Source organism: Heliangelus exortis, chromosome 11, assembly GCF_036169615.1.
Source record: "Heliangelus exortis chromosome 11, bHelExo1.hap1, whole genome shotgun sequence".
Lineage (NCBI taxonomy): Eukaryota > Metazoa > Chordata > Aves > Apodiformes > Trochilidae > Heliangelus > Heliangelus exortis.
The window spans coordinates 11,520,732-11,539,089 of NC_092432.1; the positions used below are offsets into that span (position 1 = coordinate 11,520,732).

At 56.1% G+C, this 18,358-nt stretch overlaps 1 protein-coding gene across 4 annotated transcripts; it reads left to right on the forward strand.

Annotated features, from left to right (window-relative positions):
- The first annotated feature begins 1,203 nt into the window (after positions 1–1,203).
- On the forward strand, positions 1,204–17,247 carry STRA6 (signaling receptor and transporter of retinol STRA6). Of its 4 annotated transcripts, none has more exons than XM_071754580.1 (19): positions 1,204–1,485; positions 5,753–5,903; positions 7,991–8,069; positions 8,440–8,525; positions 8,709–8,848; positions 8,987–9,153; positions 9,313–9,438; positions 10,144–10,211; positions 10,326–10,402; positions 11,062–11,123; positions 11,384–11,564; positions 12,392–12,467; positions 12,552–12,685; positions 13,889–14,006; positions 14,405–14,506; positions 15,290–15,453; positions 15,981–16,118; positions 16,264–16,309; positions 17,016–17,247. In XM_071754580.1, the coding sequence occupies exons 2-19, from the start codon at positions 5,779–5,781 to the stop codon at positions 17,134–17,136; spliced, it is 2,010 nt and encodes a 669-aa protein (XP_071610681.1). In that variant the 5' UTR covers positions 1,204–1,485; positions 5,753–5,778; the 3' UTR covers positions 17,137–17,247. The 4 variants fall into 4 exon arrangements, with proteins under 4 accessions (XP_071610681.1, XP_071610682.1, XP_071610680.1 ...); XM_071754579.1 differs by adding an exon at positions 4,422–4,743 and having other exon boundaries at positions 1,207–1,485; positions 16,264–17,102; XM_071754581.1 differs by lacking the exon at positions 16,264–16,309 and having other exon boundaries at positions 1,206–1,485.
- Positions 17,248–18,358: the final 1,111 nt, after the last annotated feature.

Sequence of the window (18,358 nt, forward strand, 5' to 3'; positions counted from 1 at the left end):
GCAACAAGGGCAGAGATGCCACCTCCATCCTGTTACTGTGACACCAGGCGTAGCCAAACCTGGGGCTGAGACCCTTCTGTGTCCCCCCCAAAAAATAAATACCCGTTCCCACAGCTCTCCCGGAGATGAGGTCGATCCACAGGACACGGTGAGATCTGTTTGTTTTGGAAGCCTGTTTTGTAAAATAAAAGGTGGCTGGAGCTCTACCTGTGTAATGAGCTCAAGGTTTGGGGCTGAAAAGCTGTGTAACAGTGACAAGAGCTCGGTGTTTCAGCCAAAAGTGGGTAAAAAAAGTCCTTGTAAGAAGTCCTTTCTCTAAGGGAAAGGGTCCCTGAGGCTGCAGTGGGAGGCAGGGATCTGCTTGTGGCTGCTCAGGGGTGACACCTTGAATCTCCATCCTCCACCACCTCACCCAGGGGTGTGTGTGACCAAAGAGGCTCAGGACACCAATGGCTGCAAGCAGCCACCGCTCCAGGAGCAGAAAAAGGATTTGGGAGAGATCCTGTAGTGTGGGGCCCTTTCCCTTCCATGCTGGCTTGTTCCATGTCCCTCCCAGTTCCACCAGCAACATTTGTCACTTCAAAACAGACCCAGAGGGGGTGGGGGGGGTGAGGGGGGAACCTTGCAGGGCATTTTGTTCAGCTTTGCCACAATGATTTGGCTAAAAATTAAGCTAAATCTTCAACCTTGATTAATTTTCCTTTGCTTCAACTTGCTGTCACGTGTATGGACCATGGGTGCCTTTGGCTTGGTTTGCAGTGCAAGCCCCGGGCAGGATTTGGCCACCTCCCAGAGCCTGCTGGGAGGATGCTCCGGAGCTGCGACCAGTCCAGGGCAGCTTGTCCCCAACCAGGGACACTTGTCCCCAGGCTTGCACCCAACCAAAGTTTGCTTTCCCACTTCTCACCCCTTTCAGGTTGCGCTGGGTGGGGTCAAACCCAAGGAAATCTGCGAAATTCGGGAGAAGGATTGGGCTGGACTGATTGACACCAACACGGAGCTGATTTACTTCAGGAGGAAGAAGAAGAGATGTTTGCATCCTCTGAGAGGGGGGGGGGGGATGGGGTGGTGGTTACAGCAGCATCTCATTCCCTGGGCTTCCCCCCCTGAAATCTGAGCAGGGGAGGCGGAGGGAGCAGCAAAAGCCCCGCTGAGCCGGGGAAGAAGAAGAAGGGGGCTGGGTCGAGCTGCCTCCTCTCCCGAAAAGCTCTGCCCTAATCAAAGGGAGAGCCGAGCACGGGGTTGGTTGTTTTTAATTTTCTAAACCCCAGGGTGGCCCCCAGCCAAGGCCTCCTCGAGATGGAGGGGATAAAGTTCCCTAAGCCTCTCCGAGCCCCCTCTCGCTCCCCGGTGCTCTGAACTTTGCCTTTCAGCTCCGTGCCGGGTTCGGGCTCGGACCCGGTTTAACAAATCCAAGTTCCCCCCGAAGTCCCCGGCCAGCCCGGCTCCGGGATCCCTTGCAAGGAGCTCGTTGCTTGGCAGAAGGTAACTTTATTTGCTGTTTTCTTTCCTCTTTTTTTACCACCCCTCCTCCCCCCCAACCTTGTCTTCTGAACTTGGCGGTGCAAGGAAAACGGAGCTTAACGCACCCAACTCCTTGATTACTCCAGGTTGTAAGTGTCACCCGCGGGGGTGGCGGGGGGGTAAATCTTGCTCTAGGGGTGCAGGAGCCCCCCCCAGAAAAAAAAATAAAAAATTAAAAATCCCCAGCTCTGCTTTAAAGCAGGAATTTCCCCTGGCTCTCAGGAACCCATCCCCAGAGGGGTGCAGGAGCCTGGCAGATACTCACTCGCCCCAGCCCCGGAGGCGTGGGAGTTTTGGGGTGCTCTGCCCTGACACCCCCCCTCCACCCCCGGGCTCTCTGTGCCGACTTTTTCCTGCGGGTTTCCCGGCCATCCTGCAAAATCCTCACTTTTTTTCCCTTTCCTTCTCCTTGAGGGGGTGGGCTGGGGTTCATGCACAGCAGGTGTTGGTGCTTCTGCTTTGAATTACAGGGGCGAGGGGAGGGAGAAGGGGGGGGTCAGGAGCCTAAAAATATCTTAACTAGCCTCCTGGACTGAGACATTTCAGCTGGTTTTGCTTTTAAAATGAAAAAAAATATAGTGGGGGGTGGCTTCTGGGCCTTGCGGGTGTGTTTCTGAGCTCCGTCGTGGGTTTGGGAGCTGCAGCTCTGCTGAGAGAAGGGATTGGAAAGAGCCGGAGAATCTCTTGGAGCCCCCTTGGGGAGGGGCTGAGGTGCCAGAGGGGTTTGGGAAAGAAGGGAGGGGGTGGTTGGGATGAGAATCAGCCCCACTGTGCTTCAGGGGATGGGGGGAGCCCTCCCTGGGCTGGGGTGCAGTAAGGACCTGGCCCTGGGCTGCCTGCCTGGCCCCACCAGTGTGATGAGTTTGGCATTCTCAGACCCTGGGACTGAGCCTTGTCCCGGAGGCAGGGTGGGAAGAGGCTTCCCCAAGGTCTCAATCTCTGGCTGGATGGTTTGGAGTGTGTGTGTGTGGGGGGGGGATCTTCACAATGGCAAAAGTTTTTCCTGAGAGGTGCTCAACACCCTCAAGCAGCTCCAGGCAAGGGCTGGCCCGGGTACCTTTGGTGCCTGGAGGGATCCAAAGAAAGTGATGGATGAGACCCACTGTCCCCTCACCAGACCTGGCTGAGCACAGGTGGCTCCAGTTCCACCTTCCTCAGCTCCCTCTGGGGCTGTGTGGATTTTTTGCTAAGGACGAGCATCTCCTGAGCTGGGGCACCATCTCTTCCTCCTGATGTGCTCCAAAGCCAACCCAGTGCCACTTGGCTTTGTGGCCACCAGCGCAGCAGCTCCTGGATGGCAATTGAATTAGAGGACATCCCGTTTAAACAACTTTTTTTTTTTTTTTTTTTTTTTCTGGCCCAAGGGGGCTCCCTGAACAATTGTGAAATGAGATATTTATCATTTTTATTAAAAGCTGTACATAAAGCATCACCATTAGGCTGGATCGGAGGAGGGAAGAGGGGTAATTCCTTTATGGCTCCCCTCCTCAGTTTAATTCATAGTAGTGGGATGCAAAAGCTCCCCAGAGAGTGATGGATAGTGGGAAATGAAGAACATGGAGGAGCTTTATTGAACCCATCAATCTCGGGCGAGGCTGCTGCGATCAAAGGCCCAGCCTGTTTGGCAGAGGTTACACGGAGAAGCAAAGAGCTCAGGTTTCGGAGAAAGGCAGGGCACAGGCTGGGGGGGCTGTGGAGCCAGAGAGCTCCTGGCTCCATCCCATCTGGAGGAGCCAGCGCCTGTGGAGCAGGGTGGAGAGCAGTGGCCTTGCCCTGGGTGAGGATGCTGATCCTGCTGAGGTTTTGGCACTCCTGCCTCTTCTTGAGGAGTTGCTGCCTGGGCAGGAATAGGGGGTTAACTCTTCCTTTTGCCATGATGGAAGCTGAAGAGCTTCATCGCAAGTTTCCCTCCCTACCCCCATCCAAAATACTCACCCATCTTGCCCTCCATCTGCAGGAGAGGTCTCTGCTCCAGCCCTCTTGGCCAGGCTTGGCTGTCCCTTTGTCACACTGTCACTCATCTGGACCTGTGCTGGCATGGCTTGCCTGGTGGTAACCAGCAGATGGGCTCTGAAACACCTGATTTCTCCAGACATTTGTTTTTTGGGTTTTTTGTGTGTGTGTGGATGATGACCAAGATGTAGCCACCCTGCTTGGTGGACCACAAGAGGAGTCTTTGCCCTGGAGTGAAGGAGCAGCTCTCATGGAGATGAGCAAGCTGGGCTGGAGGCTTTCAAGGTCACCAGCAGCTGGGACAGTGTTGAGCCACCCTGATCCCATACCTAGGCAGAGATGGGCAGCAAAGCCCCAGGGCATGGGTGTAGGTGACATTCCTAGCTGGGAGGGAGCTGACACACCACCTGGGGACCTTGTGATGTTTGCTTGTGATGTTAGCAGGGATTCAGGCTGTGTCCTGCCCAGCACAGCTCTCTGATGGCTCTGCAGTCCTCTTGCTGAGCCTTTTCTCTCCTTTCCTTCCTGCTTTCCTCCAGCCACCGTGTCCTCCAGCAGCTGGGAACCAGGGCATTGGCCAGACGGCTCTTTCAGAGGGGGGTGGTATGGGGTGATGCTGCTGGGTAGGTAAATGTTGTGTTCTGCAGATTGCCCTTCTCCAGGTGACCCCACTGGGAGGGGAGAGGGGCATGGGCAAGGGGTGCATCTGCAGGATGCTCCAAGGGGGCTGTTGGAGCCGGTCCTTCCTCTGGATGCTGCTTGGCAGGAGAAAGAGCATCCCCAGAAGGATGCTGTCCCTTGCCAGGGCTCTCTTTACCTACCTGCCCAACCCCAGCTTCCAAGCCTTGCCAGCTGCAGTGACCTCACGGGATGGGAAAGGAGTTTCCAGACCTGTGTGTGTGCAGCCATGAACTTTACCAGGCTCCTTCTACCTTTTTTTACAGAGTGCAACATTCCTGGGAGGTGAGATCAGAGCCACTTCCCAGGGCAGGCCAGACCAAGAGCTGGCTGGAGAGTCGATGCCAGGAGGCTGGGACAAGGGCTGGGTGGGCTCTGGGCTCCATCTAAATGGGATGATTGTGGGATGATCCATCCTTCCTCTGCTGGAGGGTGTCCAGCAGGATTCTGGTGACATCTTGATGTGGTCCAATGCTGGGTTGGGGGGGAACCTGCTTTCTGATCGAGCTGTGGTCCTCCAGGAAGGGAGCTGAAGGTCCCAGGTCTTGTATTCTGAACTAGAGGAGGTCCTTGGAGGGGACCCAAAAGGTGTGGGGACATGACATCCAGCATCAGGCCATGAGACAGTGTGGCCACTTGTGTGGCCAGAGACAGAGCTGCCTGTAGGGCCACAGCCTTGATTTGGGGAATCTCTTTGAAGCTGATGTGTTCTATCCAGCACAGTCCCTGGGGGACACCAGCTGTACAAACAGCAAAGCTGCCAGCTCACTCATCCCTGTCCTACCCAGCCCCTCACAGCCCTGGAGAAATTGGTGACACCCCAGGGCTGTCGAATGAGGTGTCCCCAAGGTCCTGGACCAGTTCCGGGGGCTTGGAGGCCATGCCAAGCATCACTGCCTGACATCTGGGGACATTTTTGGGCACTGCCTTTCTGCTTGTGGTGCTAGCTCTGCCACATCAGTGGAGGGTGTGGGGCTGTCTGGGCCAAGGTCATCAAACAACAGTAGGGAGAAGGAGAAATGAGAGCTCGTTGGGTTTGGCACCGTGACAGATCCTGACTGCTGCAGGGATGGAGGAGCTGAGCTTTCCCCCCGGAGCTGGGGGAGGGAGGTTGGAGGCTGTGCAGGTCATCCAGTGGCACAGAGGGACATTGGGGACACGGAGTGATGGACCTGAGCTCCCAACCCCCAGTCAGCCCGTGCCACCAAGCCCAGGACTTGAACCTTTTGCCAGTTTTTGAGTCGTTGGTGTAAAACCTGTAAACTAACCCAAAGAGCAGCTCTGTCAGCATCCTGGGACGTGCAGGGAGAGCCCGGGGGATGATTAGGTGTGCCCTGAGAGCTGGGGTTGGATGGGGAGGGGGGGAGGGAGTGTGGGGGGTGGTTCATCCCTTCTCCCTCCCTCTGAGTCCAGATAAAAGCTGGAGCCTCGGAGGCAAAGCTGGATTTTGAAGGCTCTCCTGGGCTGTGGGAGTGACTTGGGAAGATAAAGCCTCTTGGCTCAGCACATCCATCCTCACATTCCCAAGAGATCCACCTTGGAAAACTTGGTTGCTTGCTGCTCCTCCAGCTGCCTCTTCCTCTCTCTCTCTCTCCAGCCTCCAGAGGGAGGAAGGGGCTGGCCATGGCAGCCAACAGCTCGGGTGGGATGCAGGATGCTCTGCTGGACAACTCCTTTGTCAGCAATGATGATCTCCTCTCCGATTGGTACATCTATGAGACCCTGGAGCCATCTGCACCTCAGGATGAGTAAGTGTCATCTGTCCCCCTGCCACCCCTAGGGTCACCCTGAGCTGCTGCCAGCCTCCTGCCCATTGCTCCTTTTCTGTAGAGCAATGTTAAGGGTTGGACTTGATGATCTCAGAGGTCCCTTCCAACCCAGCTGTTTCTATGGTTCTATGTCCCCTGAGCAGCAGAGCCAGGATTTAGTCCTTGGTGAGGAGGAGATGGGGAAAATGGTTTGGTTTGGCCATCTAAAAGTGTTTCATTTCTTTAGGGTGCTCCTGGCAAGAGCTGGGTGCCCCTGGGCTTCCACAGGTGTCTGGTTGCCTGCTTCCCCCCCCCAAAAAAAAAAGAAAAAAATTGGCTCATCAGTTGGTCTTCTAAAGCCCCTTTCCACTCCATCCTTAGATGTCTGTAATCCCCAGATTAGGGCTGTGTTTGGCCCAGGAGCAGGAGCCCAGGGCCCAGCCTCACAGCAAGGACTCAGCATGCCCAGTGCTCATCCCAAGTGCTGTAGCAGGGGAAAGGGAGGCACGGAGTGAGCTGACAATCTGCTCAGAGGGTCTTACCAGCCTCATATCTAGGCCTGGTGGCCCATCCATCAGCATCTATTGTCCCTCTGTTGACTTAGGCTTCTGGGGAGGGAAGGGGTAGGGTTTATGACACTGGGTTGGCCAATACCTCATCCTGAGAGATCCCAGCAGGGACCAGCTCAAAGGGTTCCACCTTATCCTTAATCTCCTGTGTTGTGAAACAGGCTTTGAAGTCTCTTTGCCCAGCCCTGGCTTCTTCTGCAGGACCCAAATCTCTGCTAGAAACCTTCAGAGGGTTTTCCTCCTTTCGTCAAGCCAGGGCTGGGGAAGAAATGGAGGGAGTTTGCTTGTCTGGCAGCTCCTGGCTGCTCTGGATTTAGATGCTGAAGCTCTGGTGATACCAGATAGGATTTGGGTATCCTTGTGCTCTCAGTCTTGTGGGAAGATGGGTGTCCTGGATCTCCAGGGCCTGGATATTTTGGGATAGCAGCAATGTTTTGGTTTATCCAAGGCCAAGTGAGTTATGGGGCTCAGGGGGTTCAGGTTCCCAGCTCAGAGATTTGCTGCCTGCCTTGAGGTGGAGGAGGTTGGGCTGGATTGTGCCTGGCCTTGGGGGGTGGAGGAGGGCAGCAAAATCTGAGATAAAGGGATGGGATGGAGGCCAGAGGGTGAATAAATAAAGCAAAGCCTGGCGTGGCTGCTTGGCTGGCCAGGGGAAGGATGCAGCCTGGGACTCTGTCCCTCACTCACCTACCCCAGAGAGCCACCATCAGCCCTGGAACAGGTCCTTCTCCAATCTCTTCTACCTTTCCTGATGAGAAAGGTGACAAAACACTCTACAAGGGGCCTTAAGCCCCACAGTTGGTATTTTATAAGTCCAGTGCCTAAGGCAGCAAAGAGAACTGCTGCTCTGCAGGCTGCATCCCTTGAAAAGAGAGAGCTGGAATGGATACAGGTATAGAAGAGGTCCCAAGGGGTTTCAGCCTTTGCTGCTGACCCCCTGTTCAGCCTTGGCATCCCTGGGGGGTGGCCCAAGCCCTGTGGGGGTCATCTTGGGGCTGCTTCTGCCTGTTACCTCTCTCATTCAATCATAAAATCATCTCATGAGGGTGATTGCATCCCTGGCTAGCAATGGTTGCATAGCACAGACACACAGGATTTTTGAGGTTGGAAAAGGCCTCTGAGATCAAGACCTAACCCCACCACATCGGACAGCCCATGGCACTCAGTGCCACCTCAGCCTTTCCTGAAACACCTCCAGGGATGGGGATTCCACCACTTCCAGCCCAGTGCCTGAGCACCCTCTCCATGAGGAAGAGCTTCCTGAGATCCAAACTAAACCTCCTCTGGGACAGCTTCAGGCCATGCCCTCTCCTCCTAGGGTAGCCCCAGCTCTTTGGAGGTTTGCATCATCCCAGGGGCAGATCAAGACCTCCAGTGCTGCTGGGGATGTGGGCACCCCAAGCACCTTCACCTTGGCCTTTTGGGACTGGATACAACCACACGTGTTTTTTTTTTTTTTATTCTTATTTTTTAATTTTTTTTTTTTTTTTTTTTTTTTATTCCCTCCCCTCTTCCTAGCATGTTCCCCAGCATAATCCCAGACTGTGACCCCACCATTTCTCCCAGGCTGTATCACATCTGCATGGCACCCATCTCTGTAAGTACCTCTCAAGGTTGCCTGTCCCAGGGTTGTAGATTTGCTGTCTCCCAGCTCAGGTCATGCCCACCAACTCCCAGATTAGAAAGTCTGGGCTTCTCAGCTTGAGCTGGAGTGAGGTTTGAGCTGGGATTCCCTACCAAGGGATTTGCCCTGCTCCAGACTTTGTTTTGTGCCTGCAGTTGATGGAAGACTTTGATGTTGGGGTGTTCCACACCACTGTCCCTTCGGGGCATCAGGTTGAGAAGTGCTTCAGTCCCTGCTTCAGTCAGGACTGGATTTAGGGGGTTGGTGGGAGACAGAGCAGCCTATCTGAGCTTCTCCTCCCCCATCTATTTATTTGTTGTCCCTCTGATTGGGTTTCTGGCAGCTGGCTGTGCTCCTGGGCTTGTCCTTGCTGGTGAAACGCAGGCACCTTCACCGGAGCTGCTGGAATGGCATCCCAGGACTCCTCAGGTACCCTGGCCCTGCACCCTGCTCCTCGGGGTCCCCATCACCCTGCACTGGGGGGAAGAATGCTGATCCCATCCCATCTGGCACGGGATAAAAGCAGCTCTGGAGTGGAGGGCGGTGGGGACAGGGTGCTGAGGATCTGGGCACCAGGCTCAGGCTCAGGCTCATCCCTTCCTTGGCTTGCAGCCCAGCCAACTTTCTGGAGGAGGAAGGCAACCGGGGGCTGGTGGCCGCCGTGTTTGGCATCTTGTTCTCCTCCCTGTGCGTGCTGGTCTTGGACAAGGACCCTCTGCCACTCCTGGCACCCTCCTCTCAGAGCACCCGGGGTAAGGCCAGCACCCTCCTGCCCCACGGCTGCCAGGCACCTCCCCAGCTTTTTTGGGTGGCAGTCTGAGGAGCCTCAGGTCCATCCTGAGGGTACTGCCTTCTCTTGCCCACTCTGCTCTTCCCACCATCCCATCCAGAATATTGGAAGATCCTGGCTTTGCTCTACTACCCTGCCTTCTACTACCCCCTGCTCGCCTGTGCCACCGTCCGGCACAAGCTTGGCTACCTCCTGGGCTGCCTGCTCTCCTGGTGCCACTGTGCCATCCACATCTGGCAGAAGGTGGATTGTCCCCAGTCGCCAAAGGTGTGTGTCCCACCATCCGGGGAAGGAGCAGGGAGGCTGGTGTGGCCCAAGGTTGGAGATGGGTGGCTTGCTCACCTCCTCCTTACACTGGCATCAAGGTGTCACCTACCCCTCCAAGGCTGTGGTGGCCTGGGGTGTGACATCTCTGCTTCTCCCCAGATCTACAGGTACTATTCCACCCTCTCTGATGTCCCCATCATCCTCTGCCTTGTGCTCCTGAGCTTTTGGTATCCAGCCCTGCTCATCAGGAGCTTCACCACGCAGGAGGAGACCTGGGATAATGAGGTGAGGAAGAGCTGGGAGGCAGCTGGGGTGGTGGTGGTGGCTTGGGAGAACCCCTGGCTGGACCTGCATGGTTTTGGGGGTGGTATGGACTGGTTCATGGCTCCTCTGCCCCACAGAACACCTTCAGCACCAGGAGCTGCCTCCCCTCTGTCCTTCTGACAGGAGGGATCGTGGGTCTGTTTATCTCACGGGATTTGGAGAGGGAGTGAAAAATCCATCTTTGGAGTAAACTTCTTAGTACAAGAAGCTTAAAGCATCAATGGTCCCCATTCAGGCCAGGACTGGGGTCACCTTGTTTTCCCAGTAGGCTGGATAATCCCCAGCCCTTTGGGAAATGCTGGGCTTTGTTGGGAAGAGAGGAGGAAAAACGTACTTCAAAAAAAAGAGCCGGCTGCTCAAGTGTGGCCTGAAATGACCCCCAGGTTCTTTCTGGGAGCTGGGTGATGGGAATGAGGGTTTCAGTATTGTCCTACGTGTTTTAGGCTGCTTTGTTGGTGGGAAGAAGGCAGATTTATTCCCACCCTTGCCATGCTAGAATATTTTCTTCCAGCATTGCCCCAGCATGTTCATTACCCAGCTGAGGACTGGGAACAGAGCAAGGAGGTGGCTGCTGGGTGGGATGCAGGTGCTCTGGCCCCCAAAAAGTCAGTCGCCTCCTCCTGCCCCTGGGCTCAAACCAAGCACCTTACTGCTGCTCTCCTTTAGGTTCCAGGGAGAGGTTACTACAAGAAGTACCTGAAGGCCATCCTGTCCAAGCGCCCTGGCAAAAAGAGGTAAGGATGGCACCTTCCATCAGCTCCCCTTATGCCAGGCCTTCCTGCCCCGGGGCCAGGGCAGGTCCCTGCTCCCAAGGAATGTCCCTTTTCATCCTCCCATTCCTCCTCCAGCTCCACGAAGATAGAAGAGAGCCTCCTCTCACAGGTCCGGATGTATTTACGCTCCTACACCTACACCCCTGAGGAAGGTGGGCAGCAGCAGGAGGGTGAACAGGCTGCCCCCTGCTCCCTGGGGACAGCAAATGCTTCTCTTGGCTCCCTCCCCAAAGTGCCTGGGCCACCCCTGCCACACCTCGAGTTGGAGAGAGGGAGCTGGGCCCCCCTGCCACGGGGGTACTGGGTGGGCTGGGGCAGTGAGGTTCAGACATGGGGTGTGCTGCTATTGCAGCTCGATGATTGGGAAGGGTATCAAATTGGATCAGGGAATAAAATCCCTAAAGGCCCAGGAATGGGCCCAGGAATGGCCCAGGAATTCCTCCTCACCTCCTCTGGCCCAGTAATGTGTCCCAGGAGGTGGAACTCTGAGAGAGGGGTCTTGCCTCGCAGCAGGCAGCCCCAGGCAGGTAGATGGGCTATGGGGCAGAAGAGCCATGAACCAGTCCATACCACCCCCAAAACCACTTCATCTGTAGCAGATGAAGTTTCACGGGCTTCTGGGAAAGGAGGATCAACGGGAAGGAAAAAAGTAGAGAGAAACCTCTCCCAGCTCTGCATCCTTGCAGGACGGGGGAAATCCCAATTTTTCTTTGTCCTCTCCCTTGTGTTGGCTGCTGGTTCGGGTGGACCTGCAGCCTCCTCTTCTCTTCCCAATTCCTCTCCCATCCATCTCTCCCATTCTGCCTTCCAGGTTTCCGGCTCCCTCTGAAGCTCCTCCTCTCCGTGTCCCTGGCTCTGATCGCTGTCTACCAGGTGATACTGATCCCATTCCCTGCTTCCTTGGCTCTGTCCTCTGGAGGCAGAGGAGCCCAGAACTCCTTTCCAGGCCACGATCTGTGTGCTCTGGGGATGGCATTAACGTGCCTCAAGGCATTACCACCCCTGGGCTGAGCCTCATCCACCGGCCATGTGCTTCCAGGGCTCAGCTGGCCTTAAATCCTTAAGCTCCAGGCACTGGCTCGGGATGCCGGGATGCCAGGAGCCAGGGCTCACGTGGCACTGCTCTCTTCCAGGTGGCCTTGCTGCTCCTGGTGGCCGTCATCCCAACCATCCAAATCGTGAGGGCAGGGATGACCAAGGACGTCGTGGTGTTGCTGGTCCAGTTTGGGTTGGTGCCCTCGGAGAACCCGGCTGTCCCGGGGGACATGGAGAAGGAGCTCAGCACTGTCAAGCACTACCTGTGGTCACTGGAAGGTGGGTGCCCAGCCAGGTGATCTGTGTATCCACGGGGGATTTTTTGTTTTTTCTTTTAAGGAGTTTAGGAGTCCTCAATTCTAAGCCAGAGAAAACCAGGTAGTGCTGGGGAAGCTTTCAGGAGGACTTAAAAGGCAAAGCTGCAGACATGAAAGGCACCACATGAGGCTGTGCCAGGCACCTCCATCACTGAGCAAAGGCAACGAGGAGGGGAGAGGTGATGGGGAGAGCAGATGCTGCCCTTTGGCTGCTGGCTTTGATATGTGCTGGAATCAAGCAGATGGCCCCTGGCCCCCTGGAGAACTGAAAGCCCTGGATGAAGGGGTGCAGACATGGCAGGGCTGCCTTCCTCCCTTCACCTTGGGGTGCCACCAGACAAAGGGCAGCCTTTTGATGGCTTTTCCAGAGTCACCAAGCCCCTCTTTGTTTTCCTGATATCTCCATCCCTCCTTTCCCCCCTGACTCAGCATCCCCTTTCCTGAGAGCATCTTCCTGGCCTCTCTCCATTGCACTGCCTGCTTCTCCCAGCTTGCTCAGGGCTTTTCCAGTGCTGAGCTACTTGCAGGTCTTTTGCTTGTCCCCTTCCTTTTCACTGTCTTCCCAGCTCATGCCCACCAGGGAGATTGAGAAGGGTCTCTCTGTACCACAAGGGGGCCAGGGAGGGAAACTGAGGCACGGTGGGTTACATCCCCATAACTCAGCCCTCCCTCCACCCACCCTCCCCAAAACCCTGCCCCGTGCTGCTCCAGAGATCCACTTGAGAACCAAACCCCGTGGCTGGAGCTGCCCACAGCCCTGACCTGGCATCTCCCCCTGCTCCTCCCCAGTCTGCTACATCTGCTCCCTGGTGCTCTGCTGCCTGCTCACCTGCGCCATGCTGCTGCGGACCCTGGCCATGCACAGGTATGGGCCCTGCAGCCCCCAGGGATGCTCAGCTCTGCTCCCCTCGCTCCTCCAGCCCTGGCTGCAGCTGACCTTTCTCCCCAGGACCAACCTGAAGGCTCTTTACCAAGGGGCCGTGCTGGATGTTTTCTACAAAGCCCACATCCTCCGCCCATCCCGACGAGCCATCGTCTGCTGGATGAGCTTTGCTGCCTTCCAGACAGCTTTTGCCTGCCTAGGTACAAGGGACTGGGGGAAGGGAGGGGACAGGGAGTGCTTTTGGGGGGTGGTGGACTCCCCACCTTGTGCAGCCTTCCCTGGGTCTGAGCATCTCTGTCCCCTTTGTCGTTTCTTTTTTTGTTTTGGTTTGGGGTTTGTTTTTTTTTTTTTTTTTGGCAAAAGGATGGCTGTGAGGCTTTGGTTCCTCTTTTCCCCCAAAACACAATCTGTCCTCCTGTGGGGAGGACCATTCTGTGAACACCAAATGGTGGGGGAGATCTGAGGCGCTTTGGCTGGGGCCCAAATATTTTGAATATTCAGAAGCTGTGGCAGCAGCTCGTGCAAAGGACTGAGCTGAACATCTTGGGTCTTCCTCACTCCTCAGCTCCAACACAGCCTGGGTCTCCCCAACTGGGAGAGCTGGTCCCCCCCTTTTGGGTGGGTGGAGGACACCAAAAGGAGTGGAAATCGTCATCCTACCAGGGTCTGGAGACATTTTAAGGCCTCTCTGCCACATGGGAGGTGACTCAAGGCAGAGTCTGCACAACACCCAACACTATCAGCACCCCGAGGCTGCACAGGAGAGGCAACTGAGGGTCCAGGAGGGGTGATGTAGGGTCCAGGGTGTCCACCAGGTCTGTTGGTGACCACCTCTTGGGAAAGGAGACCTGTTTTGCAGGCAGATTGCAGAGGTGACTGTGGAGATAGGAGCTGGGGAGCAGCCTGGGAACTCCTTGCACCCTTTTGCCAGAAAGGAGCAGCTTTGGTTTTGCCACCCAGAGCTGGCTGCATCCCATCATGCTGCCAGGGATCCATCTTCTGCTTGAAAATCTTGGGTTTCAAGGCATTAAAGCAGAAAGCAGGGGTGGAGAAGCCCCAGACCAAGGAATGGCAGCTGCTGCTGGCCTGGGAGTGATTTATGATTAGGAATCAAGAGCTCAGGCTGATTTTTTTATTTTCTTTTTTATGATGAGGCCCCGAGTGCTGGTTCCTCTTGGCAGGAGTAATGTGGGGGTGATAAGGAAGGCTGAACTTAATTAAATCCTGCATGGAGCATTGTGCTGGGAAGTAGGGGAGGCAGGTAAAGATCTGGCAGGCTTTTTATGGAATTACAATGAAAGACATGCTCAGCAACAGGCGAGGAATTGGGGAATAATAGGAAGAACAAGAGCAGCTTCACCATCCTGCCCTGTCATGGTTTCCCTCCTGTGTCTCCACCCCAGGTCTCCTCATCCAGCAAGTGATTTTCTTCATCTGCTCGGTGGCCTTTACCTTCCTTGTTGTCATCCCTCTCCAGTCTGGCACAAACACCTACCTCTTCAAAGTCATCCAGAACATGTGGTGAGTGCCCACAGCCCACGGGGAGGTGGGGGAGATGCAAGGGGGGAGATGCAAGAGGGGTGGAAGGTGGAAGAGGGGTGGAAGGTGGAAGAGGGGTGGAAGGTACAAGAGGGGTGGAAGGTGCAAGAGGGATGGAAGATGCAAGAGGGATGGAAGGTGCAAGGGTGGAGGGTGCCAGAGGGATGGAAGGTGGAAGAGGGATGGAAGGTGCAAGAGGGGTGGAAGATGCAAGAGGGATGGAAGGTGCTATGGTCAGGGCATCTTTAAGGGTGCTGTAGCCAAGTGGAGGCTCAGTCTCGGGCTCTCTTAGCTTCTCTGGAAAGGTTTCTGCTGCCTGGGATGATGTCTCATGCTTTGGACTTTTCTGGTGTCTGACCTGCCTCTTTCCTCCCACCCAGGCCCTTCTGGCTGACCCTGGTTGTTGCTGTCATCGTGCAAAACTTGATGGCTCACTACCAGTTCCTGGAGCAGCTTTCTCTGCAGAAGGAGCTCACCAACAGGTTATGGGGACACGAGGACCCTTTGGGGCAGTGCTGAGCCTCCCTAAGCCCAGGACCCAGGGACTCTGTGGGGTTTACATCTACTCCTACTGTTGTGGCTTCTGCCTCCTGAGCTTGTGGGGGAGAACCCTGTGGCTTTGAGGGGTTTAAGTGGCTCTGCCTCCCCAGAGAGGTTTCTTTTAAATGTTTTAGAGGGTCGTGGTCTCTTTACAGCCCTGACATTGGTGGGGTGAAGCTAGTGAGGTCTGGGTCCTGCCCCCCCACCCCCATTTGCACGCCTCAGAGGAAACCCCCAGGCCCCTCATGGATGGACTGGGCTGGGTCAGATGCTGCCAGGGGATAGGATTTCTCCCTGACACAGGTGACAGATGGAGCTTGGTGTCCCTCTCTGCCTGAGCAGGACACTTCCAGCACCTCCATCACTTGCCCAGCATTGCGGGAAGGCTGCTGGAGGCTCTGCTGGCCTTGACAGGAGCTGCTTTTCCACGTGTCCTCCATCCCAGACCACCAGACTCATGCCATGGGTGGTATTTAAGCATCCAGGGAGAAACAGAGGCCCTGTGTGTGCTGGAGGCCAAGCTCTGAAGTCCTGATGGCACGTGGGGATGTCTCCTCTCTGCAAGTGTTTTCTTCTCTCCACAGGATGGAGACACCTCCAGTGGGGACTGTGTCTGCTGAGGAGGGAGGGGAGGGTGGGAGGCTTATTTTGGCAGGTTTTTGTGGGCTGTGCTTCCTGTCTCTTGGCCTTGGTGTTCCTTATTCCTCCTCCTCCTCCACCCGCAGGCGAGCTCTTTACATCGTCACCTACTTGCTCTTCCCCATCAACGTCCTGGTGGGTGTCCTGGCTGGGGTCTGGAGGATGATCATCTCTGCCCTGTACAACGCCATCCACTTCTGCCAGCTGGACATCAGCCTCCTCAACCGCAGCGTGGAGACCTTCGACCCGGGTAGGGCAGGAAGGGGAATCCCTCCAGGAGCATGGAATCTCCCTTCTCCCACCTCCCAGCTCCCAGGGGACGGATATGGACGGGGGGGAGGACGGGGGGGGGGGAACGGGGGGACGGGACCTGCAGCATCCGAGTCTGCTGGCACTGAGGGTGGCTTCAAACCACCAATGTTCAGAAAAGGGTCAGGGGGGTCAACCAGAGCAAGTGACTCCTCCTGATTCCTTCTTCTTTGTACTTTTCCACCGATTTCCACGGGTGGGTGATGTCTTCTGGGGTCCCCTGGACTTCACCAGTGGTCAGACCCCGTCCCCACGGGCAGTGGCCCCTCATCCCTCCTGTGCTAAAGGACTGCTCAGCCCTTCCTTTGCTTTCCCAGCTGGGATTTCAGGAGCAGCACTCATCCCAGGCTCTGGAGGGTGGAGGTTCAGGAGGAGCCCTCCCCTTCGGTGCAGGGCGGGAGGGAGGGAGGGTAGCCCTATGAAGTCTGCCCCTCCTCCACGTGTTTACTGTGGGCTCTGTTCCCCCAGGCTACCACACTTACTGCCACTATCTGAAAATCGAGGTCAGCCAGTCCCACCCGGTGATGAAAGCTTTTTGCTTGCTGCTCCTCCAGCCAGCCAAGCCCCAGGGGACAGCGGGGCTTCGGGCCACCAACATCGAGGAAGGTGAGATCTTCCCACAGCCCACTGGGGGCTGCATGGCTGGAGATCTCCTCTCTGGCTTCTGCTCTTCCTCTGCCCGTGCAGGGATGGGCTGGGGCAGTCCCAGGGAGGATGAGCTGGGGCTGAGCTGGTCCCCATCCCCTTTCAGGCATCCAGCTGATGCAGCCCAAGAAGGCACCGCCCAGCAGATCCAGGTTCAAGAAGAGCAGAGCCCGCTGGGGCCTGGCCTACACCCTCCTCAACAACCCCTCACTGACAGCCTGCAGGAAAAATGCCCTCTCCGACCCCATGGCCAATGGCACCCAGCTCAGCCCCCCCAAGCCCTGACCTCCAGAGGAGCCCCCCCACCTCTCTCTGCCTCCCGAGCATGTTCCTCTCCCATCCCATTTCTGCATCCCGTCGACTCTCCTCCTGCTCTGGCAGGAGGTTTGGGCACTTCTTGCCCCTCACCAGTCTCCAGTCCCCCTCAGGTGGTGACAGAGGCTGGGTTTTAGCTCCAGGTCCATACTGAGCCACTGCTGAAGTCCAGAGGTGAAGACACAGCCGAGGCAAAGGGGTCCCCTCCAAGACTGAGCTGGGCAGAGAGGGGTTGCTGAGCCAAGCCAAACCTTTCAGGCATCTCAGAAACATCCTCTTAGGAGTCACTCCTGCGATGAGCTCACCAGTTCTCAGCAGCTGCCTTTCCAACACAGGAAAGGCACAAGCCCCCAGCACCAGGGCAGGAGGGACAGAGGGAGCAGGGGGGGTGTTTGTGTGTGTGGAGGGATCCCCAACATGAGGTCTCCCTGGAGAGAAGGTCCCCCCTACCAACCCCATCCCCAGCTTCCCCCTTTCAGGGTAGCTCCTGGCTCTCCCTTGGCCCTGTACCTGATCCCAGGACTTTTATTTTTTTCTCCCCAGTTTTGCAAAGGCTGAAAGCCCCATCTGGGCCATGAGGTTGCAGAGCCAATTGTTTTCTGTTTCCCCTAAGTCTTGTGTCCCTCTTGCTGCGATCCCCTGGGTTGGAGCCAGGGGTTCCTGAGGGCTGGTGACCCTCCAAGTGAGCTGAGCCTGAATCCATAGAGAGCAGTTTCACACCTTGCTGGGATGTGCTGAGTCGAGGAAGAAAAATAAATCACATACCTCATTCTTACCTTGGGCTGTGCTCAGTCTCTTGGTTGGTACCAAATAATCAGACCTTGCAAGAGGGACATGAGGGACACGAGGCCCATGGCTCCAGGTGATGGTTTGGACTGACCCAGCTCTGACCACACGGAGTGGAGGCTTTGCTGCTCGACTTGAGGGCAATGGGGTCCAAACCTGTGATCTCCCCTCCCCACCTGAGGGACATTTTCAAGCAAAGCTGATCGGTTTGACCCCTAAACCCCAGCTTGTCCCCAGGACAGGGACTGAAGCAGGATGTTTGGTGGCTAAGGCACCAAAGGGAGGTGTCCAGGCTGTTGCTGGATCACTCTTGATGTCTCCTTGAAACTAAATCCTGCCTCTGGTGGCTGCCAGGACTCCTGGCAGGAGCACACCATTGCAGGAGGTGTGCAATGGGGCAAGCAGGATGGGTGGCTTCTTACTCTTCTTATGGTGACTTTTTAGTTTTCTTGACACCATCTCAAAGTCTTTGGGACTTTGCAGCCCCCCTTGCCTGCAGGGGATTAAACTCCTCTCCCCATGGATCTCCTGGGAGATGAGCAGACCTGAGCTTTGCAGGTTTTTGAGGACTCTGTCCCCTCTGGCTGGGTTGCTTGTGGGGTGATGGCACCTGAGAGGGACCTCTGGCTCCTTTTCCAGACAGCAGGAGCCCAGTGTGCAATTCCTGCCGCTGTCCCAGCTCTGGGGTTTTAGGGCTGTGGGTTTGCACATCATCCCACCCCACCCCAGTCTCCTGGGTGCTGGGGGTTTGAAGACAGCTTTGCTAATCCCTGAAATCATCTGCAGCTCTGGGCCATGGGTGGAGCTGGATTTCAGCAGCTGTTTGTGCAGCCCTGCCCAAGGCTGCCTGGAGGTGGCTGGGATGGGATGGAGGGGAGAGATGACAGTCCTGGGAGGAGGACAGGAGGTGGCTTCAGGGATTTGCTTGGTTTCTTTTTCTTTTTGACATAAACAAGGTGCCCTGGCTGTGAACTGTGGCTCCCCAGTTTCTCTGTAACCCCCCCAGCATCAGCTTGGCCGTGGGTTGGCTCTGCCCCCGTGCATCTGCAGCCACCTCCCCAACCCGTGCCCTGAGCTGATGGGGACGTGGCTGAGAGCAC